General features: G+C 39.8%; 1 protein-coding gene across 3 annotated transcripts in view; it reads right to left on the bottom strand.

Moving 5' to 3' along the window:
• Positions 1–8451: 8451 nt before the first annotated feature.
• The window catches only part of UNC5D (unc-5 netrin receptor D), a gene marked incomplete at its 5' end in the record, with an annotated part of 611405 nt that continues 598450 nt past the window's right edge, over positions 8452–21406 (bottom strand). For all 3 annotated transcript variants that reach the window (XM_081220829.1, XM_081220827.1, XM_081220828.1), the window contains 2 exons: positions 8452–8692; positions 21044–21222. In XM_081220829.1, the coding sequence (XP_081076955.1) occupies positions 8488–8692; positions 21044–21222 (384 nt within the window). In that variant the 3' untranslated portion in view covers positions 8452–8487. The remainder of the gene's footprint in view (positions 8693–21043; positions 21223–21406) is intronic.

Below are 21406 nucleotides of genomic sequence, written 5' to 3' on the forward strand. Positions count from 1 at the left end.
AAACTTGAATTTGCTGCACACCAGCAACTATTTACATAGTATTTACGTTGTGCAGTTGACCTTTGCATAATGAGAGGCTCAGGGGCTCAGTTGAAAATGTTTAACTTATAGTCGGCCCTCTGCATCCATGGTTCTTCTGCATTCATGGATTCAACCAATCACAGATCATCTAGTATTGTAGCATTTACTACAGAAAAAAAACCATGAATTAAGTGGGAGCCACACAGTACAAACCCATATTGTCCAAGGGTCAACTGTATAGATATTATAAGTAAGCTAGAAATGATTTAAAGTATACAGGAGAGTGCTCGTAGGTTATATGCAAGTATTATGCCATCTTATATATGGGACTATGAGCATCCACAAATTTTTGGTATCTCTGGAGGTCCTAGAACCAAGCCCCATGGATACCGAGGGACAACTATATAATGAACACTCTAGGACATCTCTGTTCAGAACCCGAACTCGCCAGTGACAGGTGGAGATGCTTTTATCACTACACTATTTCTTGAACATTTACTTTGTGTCCAATGAGCTTGATATGATCATCTCCTTTTAATGATAGTTTCTTGGTGAAGGTCATGTATCCAGAGAATGGCAGAATCTGGATTATTCCCCCAGACTGTGCTGATCTCAAAAACATTTTGTTAACTACGATGCATACTGCCTCTCTAAAATAAGACTCATTGGTTGCTTACTAGGTATTACGTAGTATGTTAAGGGCTTTACGTGTATTTTTTTTTCTCATTTAATCTTCAGACTTTGGAAAGAATCTAAACTTCTATTATCATCCCTGTATTATAGATAAAGTAGAAATGCCAAATGTCTTGCTTGATATCAGATGCTAACTGGTAGAGTGAGAATTTGATCGTGGACTCTGTTATCTATAGAAAATGCTAAATATTTTTTAAATGAATGAGTAACCCCTATCAGAGTAAGTTTGATCAAATTCTAACAAATGAATGTTGGCTACATCAAACAAACCTAGATTAGCCCAAAGTAGCTTTAATCCACTCAGAATTAGTTCTTAACTAGATAAAACATTTTTATAATTTTTTTTTTTTTTTTTTTTTTTTTTTTTTTGCTGTACGCGGGCCTCTCACTGCTGTGGCCTCTCCCGTTGCGGAGCACAGGCTCCGGACACACAGGCTCCACGGCCATGGCTCGCGGGCCCAGCCGCTCCGCGGCATGTGGGATCTTCCGGGATAGGGGCACGAACCCGTGTCCCCTGCATCGGCAGGCGGACTCTCAACCACTGCGCCACCAGGGAAGCCCCATTTTTATAATTTTAAAAAATTATTTTGAACAGTTTATTACAGGTTAAAGCTGATCTGTTCAATTTTCATCAGGATGAGCTGGTTATATCTGGATCTTTATGCCAGCCCACAGCCTTCATCTAGTTAAAAGATGTTCCGACCAACTCAAATTGGATTTATTTGCTCTAATTACAAGTAATTCTGAAATTTTTGGTGTGGTTCTGCCTAATCATACTAATTTACCTAGGTTAAGTAATTAGAATCACTTATCATTCTATCAGTAACTTAAATACATTTTAATCAGCTTGAAAGCGCTGCCTACCTTAAAACGGTCAGAAAGAGCAGTTGAAACCACTCACAGCTGCTTTGTGAATATTCATAGCCATTCCTGCTAAGTCCCATCAGATGATCCCCCAAAAGTTGAGGAAATGTTGCCTGTATTCCTCCCCTCTTAGAGCTCCATCATATCCACTAGACCCATCATACACATAAAGGTTTTCAGAAATCTAGAGTAGAGAATGATATTTCATTTTATTCTGTAGATTTCCAACTTGGGGGAAAAACCTGTTACCTTTCTGTGAAAATGGTTTAAAAATCCAAATTTGGAAAACACTTGGTTTAAGCCAACTTTTGACCTGTTCATTGATAACCAACTAGTTGAAGCAGATCAGAAACCATCTTCTAGTAAATCATACTGTTTAAAATGGCTCCAATGAGTTGTAAGTAGTTATGATCGAATTCTTGGGCACTGTTGGCATTTTAAAAAGCATTCAAAACAGATTCAGTCTGTGAAGATGTATTTGAAATGTACAGCATTGTACTTATTTTCTTAACGTTTTCCCCTGGAGAGGCAAAACACTTTCTAGAGTGTCTGTAAAAAAAATAATGCAGGCATTTTGAGGAAGAAGATGAACAGTATCCCAGTTATGGTATGGCGGGTATCTCAGAGTATATTAAACTGTATCCAAAGGATAGTGGTATGTTTGTGCATTGGAGTGGAGTAGGAATATTTAGAAGATCATCTCAAAAAAAAATCATCTCATCTTTGCTTCCATTTGCCTCATTTTAAACTCCTTCTTGAGGACAGAAGGAGAAATTAGGCTCAATACATAGCAGGTATTAGGAAATTGACCTTGATATGAAGGGCATTCCAGCCCCTGGCTGACTGTGGCAGGAGGTGTGGAGAGGGGATCCTCATTGGCAGTTCAAAGTTCCACTCGTGGAGTATCCTAAAATGTCAATAAAAGACTCTTTATTCATAAATAACTGATATGCAGTAATTTATGTCTGTACATTTATCTTGAAAAGTCTGTCATCATCCAGTTTTTTTGCAAACTACATAAAACATCCAAACCGTCCATTTTTGTTCAATACAATATAACACAGCTGTTTGGCATTACCAAATATATATGTATATATATTTATAGATATGTACATGTGCTGAAAAAGAAGCCAGTGCAGCCTTTTCTAAGAAGTCCATCCAAGTATTTACTGTACAACATTCAGAATTTACATTGATAATACAAGGCACAAAAAGTGTGGTATGAAGCCAAGGCCATGCTTTATTCAAACTCTCTCCTCTGGCTTGTTCACTCCTTCAGCTTCATGTCAAATTAAGTATTCAGTTCTGCTTTTGTTTTTTTTTTTTTCGGCTTTGAACACATCAAATGAAAGTTGAGAGTGGAATGGGTTTGAGATATGAGTCACTTGAAAGAGCTACCCTCCCCATCCCCGAGACACACACACACACACACACACACACTTTCCCAAAATAAACAGAAAAAAATGAAGTCTGTTTTTAAAATTCTTCCATACAGAAATGGAGGTAAACCATTACTCATATATATATATATATATTTTTTTTTTTTTTTTTTTTGAGTTTGGGTCAGGAGAATCAGCCAGTTTTCCTCTAACTGCTTATATTTGCAATATTTCTAGGTCGAGACTTACTGGATTGCATGCACCAATTAGATACAATTCTGAAGAATGGGAAATGTTAAGTCAGTCTTTATTCCAATTTAGAAAGGGAGAAAACTGTTTTCCTTACTGGAAAATTCCCACAGATGGAGTGTTTCCCACCTTCCTATAGAGAAGTTTTGAATGGGAGTGGTCAGCATCATCTAGGGCAGGCCTTGGAAGGTGTTTCTGATTGAAATATTTTAGTCACCCTCTGTTAAGGCTTAAATGGAAGCCTCCTGGGAAGGGGTGAATCTCCCTTCAGTATCATCAGAGCTCCTAATGGAGGGATATTAGAATTATTAGATCTATTTCTGATTGCAATATCTGTTCCAGTAATGGGACAGCAGGCATGATATTCTGCTTACAAACTCCCCTCAAATATCATGATTCAATAGAATCACAGTCAAGTTTCTATCCTATTTATCCAATTTTAACGGAATTGTATAATTTGTCCATTTTGGATGTAAGTAACGCTTGAGATAGGGAAATACTTTTGGGGTGAGCACAATTTGAAGCAAAAGGACATTTTCACTGTAATCATGCCTTTTGTAAAATTATTTATCACACATTTCCATTCATGCAAAGAACTACATTACCAAATTTAGTTATATATTTTCTAATTCAACTTTTGGTGGGGGGAAGTACCCCTTGCTGAACTCAATAATAGGGATGGAAGGAGGAAATTTTTAAGCTTAGGCCTAAACATGAAGCTTACTGCCTTTTTCATCTTTGGGTTCAGATGGAGGGTAGGTTCTAAGACTTAGAGTTTAGTGTGACTGTCTTAAATCCACCTCGTGAAGACATTCCAAATCCATGATCTTCACAGAAAAAGGAAAAATCAAAGTAGCTGCTTCAAAAACCACAATTATTCTATGTGAGTTAAATTTCCTACTTCAGATCACAGTACTACACACTAGTGACTAATGGCCAGGTCTGATTTCCATCCCCTTTTCTCTTTAGAAAAGATCACAGCCTACAAATTGCCATCTCGATTTTGTTGATGAGACCGGAGCTGGGGATGTGAAGAGTCCATGGACACTGGCTCTCCTAGAATTACTTTTGCAAAAAACACCACATGCTGTCAACACAGCCAAACAGCTTTATAACTGCAGCTTTTGAAAGAGTTTGGAAAGTAAGAACACAAAATATGCAACACATCTAAGATTAGTAACATTCTCACTTTGTGACATTTGACAAAATACATTTTTGCTTGTAGTTCAGGAAAATTCTATGCAGACGAAACAGTGGAAACGGCAGAAACGGTGGCCATTCAGCGTTTGGCTAAAGCATCGATTTTGCAAATACAGTGCTATGGTAACTAACACCAGAGGGATAATAAAATGTGTCACGATCTGTAGGACAGTATAGTTTGTTCTCCCGTTTGCTGTAGATGTCACCCCTAGTCCAGTCAATGGGAGTTACCAAGGATTCAGAACTCTGCGATGTTTCATGAGGAAACTTAATGAAAATGAGCCACACAAGGGGCCAGAAAAGCACATTTCTCAGTTCCTTCATGGTTCCTGTGACCTTCAGGGTTCTGGAACAAAGACCCTCGAGAGAACTTCACCTTCAACACATCTGACTCAACACCTTTACAGAGGGATTAAGAAATTGAAGAGAAAATGGCAAAAAAGGAAAACCAAAAGCACATCAAAAGATTCTGTAATGTTTTGAAATTCACAGGTAGATTGGCCAGACGTTTGGCAAGTGGAGAATACCATCTTCAACCAACTATCTTTTAAATATTCTACCTTTGCTTATCAATCCAGATGTTGAGAATTTCTATCAAGGGAAACAGCTGCAATAAATCCAGAACTTTTAATCCAAAGAGAACCCTGTTTTAGTGATTAGATTTCATATCCTCTCTCAAAGTCAACTGAAAGGAAAATGACAAGGGGTGTGGCAAAGGAGAACACCTGCAGCTGAAGATAAAAATAACAACAAAAAAAAAGAGATTAAAATAACAACAAAAAAGAGAGAAGTTCCCCTCCTTAAGGAGAACTGTGTCAATTCCTATTCATCTCTTACAAAAAGGCCCTTAAAATTTTTGTGGGAGTACATCTGAATTTTATGAGACTTCCTGCACTGGTAAGGGAAGTTTGCCTTTAAATCCATAGAGTGAGCTTCCTTTTGGCTTAAAGGATTTTTAATGTAAACTAGGAGGACTGCACAAGCGACATTGTAAAAACTATAAATTAACTTTATGAGACTGCAGTCTGGTTAAGCTGGGAAGTGCACCATTTTGGTGGCATCCTTTTAAGTCATGTTTAAAGCAGGACTATTAGACTTAAATGCTTCTGAGGATTGAAAGATTTGGCATTAAGTGGGCTATTCTGTAAAAATTTTAAGTAACCTACCAAGTATGAAAGACCACCTTTAATTTCTTTTTTCATTTGCACTAGGACAATAAGACTTCGAAAGTAAGCGCTTAGGCTGTTGAGTAAGTAAATCTCTTTCAAGAGAGGCATTTGTGTTGTGATGTGAAAATATTAAAATTGAACCAGGGTTTAAGTTACAGTGAGTAACCACAAGTTCAAGTGCCAGCTAAGTCTATCTGGTCTGCAGTTTCATACTCCCTGCCCCCGCCCCCACACACATGGTCTGTAAATCTCAAAAACATGGGTTCTCTTTGGAATTCTTTTGTAAAATACTGCACAATCCTGACATGCAATAGCCATAGAATCTCAAACTGTAGAAAACCTATAGAAATCCTACGTAGGGTCCTAGCAGAAATAAGTAGGAGAAATGTAAAGAGGAAACAAAATGGACTGAAAGATGGATTTGAACCTTGGGCTGAAATCCGAGATGAATCATGTTCCTATGCTTCCTTTATCACTCAAAGTGATATGGTGATCAAGTGCATTTATTTATAAAACCCAGGCAAAAAAAGAGAAAAGAATAAACACATGGGAGGAAATTCTGACAGTCAGGGATTGATAATAAATTCTTATCTTAAAATAATCTAGATAGATTCTAGGGGAAACAAACATTTTTCATGTTTTAAAATATAAAAAATATATCAAAAATCTAAAAAAGATCTGTGTGGATTCACAAAATAGATAAAAACAATTATAAGGCCAATTAGAAGGGAAGAGGAAAAAAGGATAGGATGTTTAAAACAAAAATCCTCCAAGATGGACAACAACATATGCTCTACACTGTACTTTCTATACATTCCTATTCAACAGTTTAATGCAGATTCTTTCTGCATACCACCATGCCAATCAACGCTCTGGTTTATTTTGGGTGGATGACCATCTACTTCCACTTCTATCTCAGAAATTATATCCCATCATTATGTTAGATGATTAACATGCTTTCTGTCTTTTGCTCCCTAGAGGGAATAAACAAGTTGAGTATACTAGCAAAAACGGTATTTTCCTGATCTAGTTATGGTATTTTGAAAATATGCTCAACAGTTCTAAGAGGACTTGTTTGTTCTGTATAATATGCCTTTGGTTCCTGAGAAAAGCAAGATGCTTTTTGAATTTCATGTAGCAAAGCCTTCCATCAATTACAGGGGACCTTATATACCACACATTCATTAGAGAGAATGGCCAACACATTCAAGAGTTACTTCTTCAATGCCTTACCCAGGATATCATAAATTCAACCTATTTTAAGTCTTTTTCACTTAGGTGGAGATTCACAACATTTTTTTAAACGTGGGATCTACAAAAACATTGTTTAAAAAGTTGATCACATCCCTACTGCCAAGTACTCCCTACCTCCCCCATTCCCTGACTATTTTTATTCTAATGGGGCCAAGCTCTAAGTAGCTAATCAACCTTGTGGTTAATCTAGGTCCTTGACTTTGGTTGTCCTGATTCTGGACCGCTAATTAAAACATCCACCAAAAGATAATCAGGAGCAAATCTGTTCATCTGTAGTCTACCAGGACATCTTGTCAAAAATGATTAAATAGGATAAAAGATGGAGTGAAGTGTTAAGATGGGGGTCATGTATTATCTGCAGATTTCAATTCTCCACAGTATCACTGCCTCTCATTTAAAATGTAAAACAATATATTAATGGTCCTGGAAAGAAAGCATACTTGGTGAGGTTGAATTATCAGAGCTTGAAGGCTCCTTGAACAATGCATATGGTTTCTGAGACATTGTGGTAGAGGTATTCCTCAGGTCTATGTACTCGGATATCATTTAGAGCAAAGACCATCTGCTAATTTCCCAAGAGGCAAAACGAGGATGACCTATAGCCCCACGGAGAGATTTTGTGAGAACATAGTACCAAAAGGCTAGAAAATTCAAGAACTGGATTGTGAAGGACAGTAAACCCCCTAATCCCTTCATAACAACTGCACTGGGGAACTGAATCAACACCTGCATCCTAGAATAACAGCTTATTTGAGGCCTATGGCATCTGCAGTTCATGTTTCCTTGGACCTGATTTGACCTCCCTTGTCTCTAAATCTGTATGATAAGCTGTGTTCTGATAGCTTTTGCAATTTGAGTGGCTTAGCTGGGAATAGAGATGGTCCTGCTTTGAGTTAGAAGAAAATAAATTTCCGTATTGAAAAGTCTATGCTCCTTGAAACCTTCCCCTTAGTGTAATGCGTAAGGAAGGGGAAGAAAGAATGTGGATATTTGGTCCTTGGAGAAAATGAAGGAGGGGTAAGTAGGCTGCTAGAGCTAGCTTGTGATCTCTCTGCCTCTTGATCTTGTTTCCATTAAGTGGCTAGGATAGATAGGGAATTGGTGCTGGTGTGGTGTACTCAGATTCGAAATTCTAAATGCCCTCCTTGACGTGATTGAAGTCCTACAGATGGGCTGGCAACCGTGTTTCACTTCTAAAAGCCAGTTGACAATGATTGCCGGCATACCGGATGCCAGTTGGTAGAAAACTCAGACAATCTGGTGCCAGAATCAGCTGGTACTTTGGGGCACGTCATTAAAAATCTGTTGCAAAACATGCACTTATTCAATCTCTGCCTTCCCAGCTTTGCTGTAGCTCATCTTTTCCCACAGTTACTTTTATCTAGCTATGCCCTCGCTTTTATCCTTGCCACTCCCAATCTGAGAAGTTCCTCAACTGTGAACCGGAGTGTGGCTTCAGAGGAGACACATATATTTAAGAGAGCTTGTACTTTTCCCTATTAACATATTTTACCTATATAAAATGCAGTTTCTTCAATCAGGGATGCTCACTGATTGTAAATGAAGGCTGAATTCCCCAAATGCCACTGGGCAGAAAGCCGCCTCTTTCTTTCCCCTGTAAAGCAAATGTCCCGAAGTTGGCCATCAGAGGAAGTGGACTAGAGTCCATTTTGCCTGCTGTAGCTGAAGTCGGCTTCATCGAGCTGGGATTCCTTAATGTTCGAGAGTTTCGTGTGTGTCCTCCCAATCTCTTCAAGGGCACAGGCCAGGGAGTCAAGGTCACCATCATGCTGATGACGAGCTTCCCACAGATTCAAAATGACAGCAGACGGGCTACTTTGTGTAGCAAAATAAGATAAATTCCTGGACAGAGAGTTAAATAAACAAAATGACAAAAATAGAAATAAAGGAACAAATACAAATCACTAGAAGGGAATTAAAAATGAATCGGAACAGATATTATTAAAATAGGAATAAAGAGCTCCACTAAGGCAGGTCCGGGGACAGTCCAGTTTGTATCCCAACACTAAACACTTCTCAATCCTCCATGTCTTTTTTTAGTCCTCACTTTCCTTGAGTTGTGTGTGTATACAGGTACGTGTGTTTCTCTCTTGAACACCCTCTTGAAAAGCTCTACTACATTAGCTTATGTGATGATATAACTCATTCCTTTTTTTTTTTCCCAAAATATCTGACTCCTCTTTATGTCTCTCATGGTAAACCTAAGGGCTGTCAAAATTTTTATCTGTGTCTTCTTGGGCTTGTATACTAAATGGAGTAGTTATCAGCTCCAAGTGGGCAGTGTCTAAGTCGGCATCTCCTGTCTTTTTTTTTTTTTTTTTGCGGTACTCGGGCCTCTCACTGCTGTGGCCTCTCCCGTTGCGGAGCACAGGCTCCGGACGCGCAGGCTCAGCGGCCATGGCTCACGGGCCCAGCCGCTCCGCGGCATGTGGGATCCTCCCGGACCGGGGCACGAACCCATGTCTGCTGCGTCGGCAGGCGGACTCTCAACCACTGCACCACCAGGGAAGCCCCCATGTCTTATAGGTTAATAATGAGCTAGTCACAGATCTTTGAATGACCTTGGGACTGCTCCAGTTAGATATAGCTTTCCACTTCCTCAGACTCGGTGCATCAGGAATCGATATACTCTCCAGGCCTCCACTGGCCCCCATTCTAACTATAACAAATATCCCAGTAATTACAACCATCCTTCTAATCTCTCACAACTAGGACATTTATTTCTGAGTTTTCTCTTTGTTTCTTTTTGACAAACTCATCAGCTTCACTCTTCCTCTCCATTCATACTATTGGTATTTAATTTATGCTCCATCATTTTACGACTAAATTCCAGCAGAAGACTTATAGCTCTTTATTTCTCCAAACTCTCTAATATACCTTGCATTCTATTTCATAAATCATCATGTATCTACTCCACTTGTTTACAGTGCCTGCCTTGGTCTGGCTGCAAACTAGCTCTGGTAATATATATATTTTTTTCCCTCAATATTCTTTTCCCCTTTGAGCCATTAACACTGATTTAGGTAATACTTTGTTCTTGCTTTCATCCAGTGTATTCTGTTCACCAGGAAATACCCACTTTCCCTCTTTCCCCTCTGTTTATCAAGATCCTATACTCCTATATGCCTGGATTGTAGATAATTCTCATGTCCTCTCAAAGTAATTATTTCTTTTCTCAACTCTTTTTACGCTTCTGCTTAAATTTTCATGTGAGTAAAATGCTTATATATTCCATGTGTGTGACCTCTGCCTTCTCAGTGTGATTGCAGACACCTGAAAGAGAAGGGTCATAGCTAATCATTTTCTGATTCTACAACAGCACTTATAATACTATGACAGGTATTTATTCCATATCCATCAACTGAGCAGTTGATTGCTAGGAGCTTGTTTCAGATGATATGGGATCTTCAGTGAAAACAAATGATAACTTCTTGGACAATAACTTGGCTCTGATGAAGACTGAGACAACACAAAGGATTAAAAGGTCACAGTTTTTCACAGGTGCTTTTGCAGCAGGGATAGAAATGTCACCTCTGGTAAAATTCTGATGAGTTGAAAAGATTTTCCAGAGTCAACCAAGAATTGCCTATTTTGAGGATGGTACAACTTTCTGTCACCAGACTCGGCTACATGAGTCTGCTTTGTGATTATATGCTAAGAGCAAGTGGAAGACAAGACAAGCTTTTGAGGGCACATTATCATTTACAAGCAACATACACACATAGTAATTCTGAGTGAATAAAGTGCTATTTTATTCAAAGGTCTTATGACACTACTTAAAGCTAGTTGGTTGCCAAATAGCACAAATATCAGGGTACGATATATGCTTTCCACTACATCTGAATCTTTAATTGAGAGCGGGAGAAGGCCAGCTTAAAACTGTTCTCTCCAGTTTCTTTTCCTTTCATCTTCCTTCTCCCCATCGCCACCCTCTCCATAGCTGGCCTTCGAATCAAATATAGTTATTTATTTCTACACTAATAGAAATGGCAAAGCAAATGTTGCTTCTGTAGTTGAAGGGATCCTAGTTCCTTTTATTCAACATGTTGTTTTGAATACTGCCACTTCCTTTTAGCTGTAGGGAGCTGTTTGTGGGGGAAGTGGCTGTATCTCCAGGTCTATAAACAGATGGATACACCCCAACCAATGTGCAGGCAAAATACAAACTGGAGGAACAGCTGAGAAAGAGGCAAAAACTGAGAGACTGTGTGAGTGGATTCTGGGTGGGCTGTGTGATAATGTCTTTCCATGTAATTTATGAGAATAATGACAATTGACACACATTGTTTCCTGGAGTGGGGAAATAATTCTTTATGCTCTCCATTGTCATTTCAAAAGAAAAATAATGCTGGCTAGCACAACAAAAAGAAGCACAGATTTCTCATAGTATTGAAGGTTTATATTTTGTATTTCCTACTGAACCACAGTGGACTAGTGTCTGTTGCAGTGACTGGATCCTTGTGGTCCTATTAACCCCAAAGCTACCCTTTATTCTATACCAGGGGTTGACAAACTATTTCTTTAAAGGCCCAGACAGCAAGTATTTTTGACCGTAGGGGTCACATCTGGTCTTTGTAGCAGCTACTCAACTTCACCATGGTAGCGTGAAATGGCCATAGACAATACCTAAGTTAATGTATATGTCTGTGTTCCAATAAAACTTTATTTAGAGACACTGAAATTTGAATGTCATACACTTTTCACATGTCACACCGTATCTATCAGTCTTGTTTTGTTTATCCTCCTGAAACCATTCTAGCTCTGGGGCTATAGAAAAGCAGGTGTTGGGCCAGATTTAGCACCTAGGTCATGGTGCTGACCATGTTCCATGTTGTCTTATAACCCAAACTAGATTTCCAGACATAGTAGCAATTTCAGAGAAGATGAGATTGAACTTTCATTTTGTGCTGCATCTGAAAATAAGCACCTAGAGGGTGAAAGTTGCTGGGTCCTCAAGCTACATGTCCTGCCCCAAGCACTCTGAGACCTTTATCCTTGGTAACATTTGGGGAGCTTTGACATTTCAGGACATGAGAAGAAGATCTAGGCATGAAAACGCAAAAGCAAAACTTTAGCAGAGGCATACAGACTGTGTTATGGAGGTTGTGATGAATCCTTGTCCCAACATGCTATTCAAAATATTCATGAATCCAGTTGCAGTGTGAAGGTGTTTTAAGTGCACCTGCCTAGAGGAAGAAGATCAGAGCTGGAGGATGACTCTTGCCAGCCACTTGGTTCTGAGAAGTCCTGCAAATGCCCTGATTTGTAGACTAGGCACCCAGGGCTACAGGAAGCTAAATGATCAAAGAGGCAGAAATGGAACTCTCCCTTGGCATGGATCTCTGAACATACTGTAGCAAGTGAAATGTGCTCCCCAAAGCATGTTCCAGGTTGATGCTCTGAGTTTATACAAGTACACACGGCAACACACACAAATCTCAAATTCCGCTTAATTTTAGTAAATACACGTAGGAGCATATCAGCCTTATTAAAAATGATTCAGTCAGTTTTGTGATAAACAGACATCCTATTAAACTACACTTACTTGTCTACACTAGAAGAATTAATAGACAAAAGACACTAAAGTGCTAATGCTATAGGCTATTTCTCAAACATAGTTGGATTATTTTACTGCTTACATGTGTGCAAATGCATTATGATGTTTTTGAAAACTGGTATACCCTATATCCATTTGGTTATCTCCATACCTCCCTTTTGAAATTATTTTGATCCCAATCTGTGTGACCCATTTCTCTTCATAATAATGCTGGTGCATTTGGACACGAGCAGGTAAATGCACACACAATTCAGGGAACATTGTTAATACTAGAAAATAGAATTCATAGCAATAGTTGATTTCCTGAGTCTTTGATTTTTTTTTTTTGAAATGAATAAAGAACATTTGGCAAAAGCAGTCATCTTGAAATTCGGGTGGATGGCTCAAAAAGCAAACAATTTTTTCATTTCTCTTTGAAAAATGTTTAAAGAAGTAAATGTTTATTATGCTTGCCTTCGATGCTTCATATTGTTACTTCTTTATGCACTGAATCTTTTGTCATAGCCTTTTCAAATTCTGATCGACTGAGGTAATTCTGAAAAATTTATTTTTTTGTGGTTCATAAAGATGCTGCATACTGTGTACATAAGATTATTTACTCTCTAAATTTTAAGAATTTACTTTAGAATCATCCTATGTCTTCAGTTTATTTGTCCTAAGTCCTGTAGACTCAGTGACCCCATCTTTTTCTTTGGAACTCTCACTGAAAAAGTCCAGATAAACTAAAAAAACCACATGCTAAGACAGCTGAATAGATTTATCCATGTAAATTCATTGAGTAGTAATAGTTAATTAAGTTTAATTTCGTTTTGTTGAGCCTACCTGCTTTCTATTCACCTGAGCCCCTGAGGAGTTGTTTTATTACTATGATTAATTTCTTCTTTCTGAGACTTCCTTATCTGTGCTGTCCCCCAGCCCAATTAAAATTCCATTCTTTATGTGGAAGCCAGGGCAGAATTGGGAACATGAATCTTTAGCAATTTCACTAGCTAGACAGAGGCCAACTTATAATGGTGTATATGGGTCAACCACCAAATTTTTATATAGAATCTCTGTTTTCAAAATACATCTTCAAATGAATGACCGCATTAAACTAATAACGAAAATTAGGTTATTTCGAGAATTTCTGGAAATAGTTATTTTGCCATCTGTTTTCTTTTTTGGGTACAAAGAGGAAGAGAGAATTGAGGCCCATGATAAAATTCTACCATATAAGTCTTTATATACTGTTGCAATGCAGGGCTCATTATGGAAAGGAAAAGTGTCTAGGTGTCCAGTGTGAATTGAAAGATACCACCCTTTCTTTAGTACTTGAAAGTAGTATTCAAATACAAATGTCTTAGAGAATAGTAACATCTAAATCCTCAGTCAGTTAACAAAAAGATTAGATAACAGTAACAGGATGGGGCACAGGTCTGAGACTCTGTCTGAGCCCTGGGGACATGCACGCAGAAAGAGCTACCAAGGGCACGTGCACGTGTGCGCTTAAAGCTGGAGTCTGCCTGCTTAGGATCTTAGTTCTATCTGGCTATGTGTGGCCTATAAGGGACTCCCTTTCATTCTGAATTCCAGATAACAAAGCTTTTATCTTACTCAGAGCCATGCTACCAGGGGGCTGACATGCCTATTTGAAAGCTGTAAGCTCTTCTTTGTAACTAATGGCAAGAATGAATTTCCTCTGTAATAAAACCTAGCAGGGGACCACATCTGCACTGCAGCCTAACATCCTTAGCACAAGAAGACGCCTCATCCCAGGTACATGCCATACATTCACTCAGAATTTAGGATGTCACCCAGCACTTCCAAGTACAAGGGAGCACTTGCACCTGTAACATTAAGGCAGTAAGTATGTTTATATTCTATAAGCTGTTGCCATTTATATCTAAGTCAACTTTTTTTTTTAAAAAAAGCATATTTGAAAAATATCTTCCTGGTAGGTTGGCAGCATAGAAAGGGAAAACTAAGTTAAGCTGCCTATAATAAATTGGGAGACATCATTACAAGAACGGTGCATAGTCCTACTGTATAGTACCAAATAGGGAACTGAAACATAGTCATAATGAAAAAAAATATTAATACCCCCGCTATCATCGTAATTATCTCATGTCATGAAAGCTTCTTATGTGACCAAAGCTAACGCTCCCTATGGTTCTTTAAGTGCAAATAGAAGAGAAAAGCCATTTATACCGGACAGCAGTAACTGGACCACAGCATAAGCATTTGGTCCATTCCTCAAGCTTTCATCCCCAACCTTCACCCTCACTGGGTACTCAACAAACAGCAGAGAGCAGCTTTCAGGATAAAGCAAGTCTGTTTCATTTCCTAAAGAATAAGCAAAAGATGCTTGCCATTATGTCACCTCTGCCTATTGCCCCCCTGTGCCTTCAAATGAAAGGAAACTGGTATGGGAAACCCCAAAGGAAAAGATACAGGCAGTTGAAAACATGCTGAGTTCCACTCTGCCATGCCCTAAAGGTGGTACATTAATTCTTCTGGACCAATTAAGTTGGCAATAAAATTCCCTTCATAGTTCTTCCTTTTGCCTATTTCATTATCTGGCTCCTGAAAGGGACTAGCAAGGATTCTTCCTTCTCTGGAAAATGTATGTTATCCCTGGAGCCTTCAGGAGCCCCTGTGAGTTTCCACACAGGAATAAAACCAGTTGTAGACTCTTGTTTTCAATTCTCCAGTTTCATTCCTGATAAGGCTCTGACAATTTCTCATATTTGGCAATGAAGGGCAATGAAAACTGCAAAATCAAATCTCAACTTTTCTTTGAATTGGGATATAGCATAGAAAAATACGTCTCATTTAATGTTCCTCTTCAATAACACTGAGAAATTTTCAAGAATCCTGAGGGTAAAGGAGAATGACCACTATTTGTTCCAAGAGAAAAGACCAGAGTGCTAATCCTGAAGGGGAAAAGGGAGAAATATTGATACCTTTCCTTTTGCAAAATACTCAATGTGTTTCAATAAAACCTCACAAATAATCACAAAGAAACAGTTAAGCACTTTAGTAAAGGACTCTCTAATGAATTAGGCAGAATCCTTCCCATCATTTCATTTTCTCAAATTATGAAAACATCACATCCAGGGATCGTGACTTTGTCAGCTTTTCCAGGTCTCTTTGAGACAGACCCGTGAAGGGGATTATTTCGGCTATAAAGGGGCTTGGGCACGTCCATCTTACCTGAAAACTCCATTAGCTTAAAGGAGGGAAACCTCATCCTTCAAAGACCAATGCAAACTTGCCCCTTGTCACCACCCCTGCAGCTTAGAGTGGGAGCGCGACTTTGGTTCTCTTGGAGGGATAGAAACAGCTTCTCTCCCTTATTGCCTTTAGGAGAAACACCTGCCACTTATAATCCATATACAGTTTGTTCATGGCAAAACTGGCCCTAGGCTGTTTTCAGATTCATATTAGTAGGCAGTTTCATGAGTCCCTAACTTAAGTGGAATGAAGCCTGAACACCCACCACTTGGCTGTGTTGGGTCCCTCTGGCTTCACACTGAGGGCTCTTCAAATCCAGACTCTGCACAAGTCCATGGGGCCAGAACCAGAAAATTTGATTTGAGCTTTATCATATTTTGCCTCCAAGGATCTGTGTAATGAATGCTATCTTCCTGTCATTAATTCTCCTTAGAAGAGTCATGACTGTTGTTTTTTTGGAAATGGCAGCCTCACATCCATTTTTATTATTTAAAGGTTAGGATGTGTTTTCTAGCCTCTAGGCTGAAGAGCCCAGAGAGCTTCATTTGGTGTAATCCTAGCAAATCCCAAAACACAAGAGTGAAAATATCTAGTCTCACGGGTCCCTGAGTGACCACCCTCAGCGGTCTGCCTGTGAAGCAGGCATTCTGTATATATTTTGTAATCACTCTCTCTCTCTTTTTTCCTCCTCCTTCCTTCACCCCAAAAGAAAGCTGACCCCGGGACTTCCACTTTTAGCGAATTCTCAAGAGTTACTCAGAGACAGATTAATAAACTGTCTTGCAACCTTCCTCTGTCCTTTCCCACTGCCCTCCGGCCATTTCACTGTTCCTGTGTAGTGTATCCAATTAAGAGGGTGGACAGAGGGAATAAAAGGATTTGACCTCAACGTGAGAACATTCTGCTTCCCATTAGAGGTCCTGTTAAAAGATTTGGTGGAAAAACAAGTTACTGTAGCACGGCTGATCAGCCATGAAGTTTGAGAAATTTCATTTGCTCCTGATTTCTGTAGCATCACCCCAAAACATTAACATCCAAAATACACTTGAACTATTTTACCCAGCTGACCAATAATAAATATGTTTCTCTGGCAGTGCTTACGCAGTTTCAAACAAGTGTACTATTATGAGAAGCTATTAATAAGGTGTGGTTCATCTACTTTCCATCTTGGAATCCTTTCTTCCATTTTGGTCACTTCCCTTCTCCTCATCCTCTTGTATCTCATGCACTTTATCCAGCATCTGTTCCCATGGCAACTTGGTCAAGCTGGCTATGTTTTCACAAGGGTTTCTGGAATATGAAAATCATGAGGCCTTAAAGAGGAATGATCCAACAGTAGAATTTCAGGTACTGAAAGACAGGAATCCTCCACAGTGTCAGCCACGTAACCTCTCTTTTGAGACCAACTTTCAAAAATCCTTTGACACTTATTCAATTCTATTAGGAGGCAAGTTTTTAAGGTCAAGTATACTATCCAAAGAAAAAGTTCATGTCATTCATTCAAGACACATTTCTTGAATTTCCCCGAACTAGATAGTACTATCTAGGTATGTCTAACTGTAATTAAAAAATAAAAAAGTATCATAAAAATACAAAGTGCTATGGAAGTTTAGATATGGAAGATTACTTCTAGCTGAAGCAGTTAGTTTCTGATACTATTTAATTTGCTTAGTTCTCAGCAAAGCTCCCCACCATCTACTCCTACGTGATCAACTCTTTATTAGTCCCACCTACCTACCAATCACCTGTGACCAAGAGCACTGAAGAGGAGGGTTATTGCAGCTGGATTTGTAGAATAGATGTGCAATCTCAGCTCTAAGATGCAGCAAGTATGGACTCTGAGTAATCGTCAGTTTGCCCACAGAAACTGTAATTGCAACTGTTAACTATGACATTCTTTGCTAGGCTGTGTGGCTTATTTATCATAATCCATATGCCAAGCAAGTTGCAAAGCCACCTGCGTTGCTGCCTTAAGTGCACCCACTGACATGTCTCACATTCTAAGCCTGTAACTTCCTAGTTCATGTATCTTCTCTCCTATTCAGATCTAAGTAGAAACGTGTCAGGCAAAAAGGCAAATTATCATCAGTGACATTTGCATTTACCGAAAGGAGGAGAACATTTTCACTGGCAACACAGTAACAGTGAATGTCTCCTTCTACTCCCTTTGAAAGTGCTTCCTTCATGGTCTGAGGGCTGTTGCTTTACTAGCTTTTCACTTTTGGAAATTGAAGGGAAGGGGAGAGTCAGGTAAAGGTGCTGTCGTAAGATCAAGGTAGGTGAATTCCCTAACAGAAGACCGACTCTGTGCTTTGTGATCATCTTTCTCTCGTGATCCCAGGGTTGATGAAATCTCAAGGTATCCAACAGCTTTCTTACCCAATAATACCGGCATATTGACAACGTCAGATTTCTGTGTTTTAACACACATTAATGATCACATTAGTGACTGATGATTATGTAGTATAATAAGTACTATATTATTTGTAGCCCTAAGAGAGCAAGACCAGTGATTTGGGATTACACAATAAGAAGTTGTGACAAATTACATCTGAAAACCTCCTTCATCTCTGTCCCATATGTTTCTTCCCATGTAGGAGAAGATACATTTCTGCTACAGTAGTGAAAACGTTTAATGAACTTGACAATTTCTGCAACATGAGAATGAGGACTAGCTAACATGGTGCGAGGTGATTTTCCATCCTCTTTCTCTTTTGGCTTCTCTGAATATCTTCGTGGCCATCTCGGCCGGAACAACACCAGCTTGCAGAAAGGGGCCTTATCCTGTGCCTTAGCTTAGCCTCAGGTGTAACTCTGACTGCAGCAACAGGTCCTATGAAAGTTTTACTAAATGAGAGCAGACTCGTTTAAATGAGGGGTCAGCAGACTATGTACTGTAGGCCAAATACATTGCCTCCTTTTGTAAATAATGTTTATTGGGACACAGCCCCGCCTGTTTGTTTAGATATTTCCTGTGGCTGCTCTCACACCGCATAAGCAGAGTTGAATAATTGCTGAGTAGTTGCAATAGATCATATATGGCCTAAACTATTTACTGTCTCTGGTTCGACGACTATTGGAGAGTTAAGCTAGAGAATAAAGAGGAAGGAAATGCCATTCACTGAAGCTGAATATGGTAGCTAAATAAGGTTTAAAGATGAAACCTTATTTAAATACAAAGATTCTGTGCATTCATGCTATTCTAACTTGCTATTAATTGTGAACATTTCAAAGGGACTAACATTTATTTAAAATGGACATTTTCTTAGAACCATGTTAGAAACTTTCCATAAAGTAGGTTGTTTGAATTTTGTATACTAAGGACATTTAGGCTTTCTTGGAGAGAGGGGTCTTAGGGAGAAACGAAAGCAAGCAAAACCAAACAGGCACATCAAGTGGCTGCCTTTTTTGACCCCAACATTGGAGGGGACACGCGTGCTCCTGTGTAGCTATTTACTGCTCATTAGAGCCCAGACACAAAAGGATGCCAACCTTAGTCTCCCAGTTGGAAATGCGTTTTCCCTACTGTGCAAGGTCAGAAACTGATGGCTTTGGAGGCAGCCTGTGTAGTTCTCGTATGTTTACTGTAAGTGGAGAATAAAATGAACAAGGCAGGAACATGCACATGCTTCTTAAGCAAATTAATACCAGCATCCATGAGTAGGTAGATATTTTGTGGCAATTATTTTCTTGCAAGTGGCGAATTAAAAATCATAAACTCTGGGCTTCCCTGGTGGCGCAGTGGTTGAGAGTCCGCCTGCCGATGCGGGAGACATGGGTTCGTGCCCCAGTCCGGGAAGATCCCACATGCCACGGAGCGGCTGGGCCCGTGAGCCATGGCCGCTGAGCCTGCGCGTCCGGAGCCTGTGCTCCGCAACGGGAGAGGCCGCAACAGTGAGAGGCCCGCGTACCGCACAAAAAAAAAAAAAAAATCATAAACTCTTATTGCCAGAATGGATTAGAGAGTTAATGTAGTTTGAATTCTATGAATTGCATCTGTAGAAAAAGTAACATAAGGATGGTAAGTGATGTGTCTGGGCAGACTGGTATTAGCTGTAGAACCAGAACAGAGCTTCTGAGTCCCTGTCCAACGTTCATTTTTCTTTCTTTAGCCCAAATTCTTTCCTCTGGCTTAGTTTTTCATTCTTGTCCCCAGGTTGATCAGCAAGTGAACCTGACAGCGTCATGGTGTGCCTAGGTTATACGTGACCCATCTCATCCTTTATCCCAGTTGCTGGGAAAAATTCAACCTAATTTTTTTTCCCCTCTACACTCAGACATTTTTGTATTCTCTCATTCTCACTATCTGCCTTTTTCAAGACTGTGTTCTTTTGGGGCCTGCCTGTCTGTAAATGCCATTTTCTCTTACAGCCATGCCTTCTGTCTTGGTTTTCCTCTCTGAGTCTCACTGCTCTCTAGTTGGGCCCTTTGTTTTTGGCTTCTGGATCCCTTTTGAAACAGGGAGCAGCCCTCTCTCCTTTCTTGGCAGACATCTACCTTCCTTTCAGAGAAGAAAGAGTCAGGTAGGATGTCTGTGAAAACAAAGAACAAAAAAACTGGAAGTGACAGAGTAAGCCAAACAGTAAGAAAAATAAGGCTTTGTCTCAAAAGGAAAAAAAATACCGAAGGGAAGGAAAAGGGTGCTGGGAAAACTTGTTCTCTTTTCGTTCTGGGGTTTGCGGGGTGGGTTAGTGAGAGAGGAGATCCTATGCGTCAATGCCTTTTCCCCACCAGTCATCCCTCAGGCTGAGCCCTAACTGGCCTCCCCATCAGTGCTGCTCCGAAGAGCATCACCCCTGCTTTTTCTCATCAAAGTACCAGCGCCCACTATGAATCTCTCTATTCTTTCAACTCAACCACAACAGTAGCCCAGTAATGAACAGTGTCAGTTTAAGCAGCGGACTTTTGCTTCTGGTTGTTTAATGCCTTCTGCCTGCAGACCCGAGAGGTATCATCTCAGACTTCCTTTTTTATATTCACGCACCCGCTTCTTCAGGCTGAGCCTATCCTTACTAGGGGTTACATAACACTTAAGGTTACCCGATGGGAGGGAGGAGGTGTGAGGCACTTGCTTCTTTGTCTCTCCATCACTGTCTCAAGACTCTGGGATCCCTCACCAGCACCAAGAGGACAAAGTCTAAGCCTCCATTATGGTGGCCCGGTTAGCAAACCTGGAGATGGGACCAGGACTAAAGTGGGACTTTTCCATAACGTCCCCAAAGGCAGAGTGGGGTGGCAGAAAGGGCCACACACTGTGTCGTATTTTTGTCCTTTTCCCACCTCCTTGTCCAGGTTTCACATGAAATACAGCCAGAGAAATCCATACAGATATCAGGGCCTGGAAACCACGTGGATACACCCGCCCCATTTTGTTTTTCAAGCTCTTTTAGTAAAATCCTCTTTTTGAAGTTGCCCCCAATTACCTGTTGATGCTGTTTTTCTGTGCTAACATCTGCCAGTCCTTGCCTTTGGCATTGGGGGTGTCAAATGTAGCACAAATCCGCTGTCTGATGGAGTAGGGAATTTTGAAGGCTTTGGGGCCAGTCTGTGCAGGGAAAGTGCTGTCCTCTTGTGCAAAGAAAGTGATGGTCTCTCTTTCATTCTATAAACAAAATAAGGAAAGCAGGATCAGATCTAAGTAGAAGCCTTACGGGTCAACACTTTCATTTTTTTAAGAAAAGCTGTGTTAACACACATGCAAAAAATGCTTGCCTGTTGTGATGGAGTCTATAAAATACACTGACAAGTTCCCCTCTCTTCTAAAATAGTAAATAATGTCTCTAGTA

This window comes from Mesoplodon bidens (assembly GCF_964165515.1).
Source record: "Mesoplodon bidens genome assembly, chromosome: 20".
Taxonomy (NCBI): Eukaryota; Metazoa; Chordata; class Mammalia; order Artiodactyla; family Ziphiidae; genus Mesoplodon; species Mesoplodon bidens.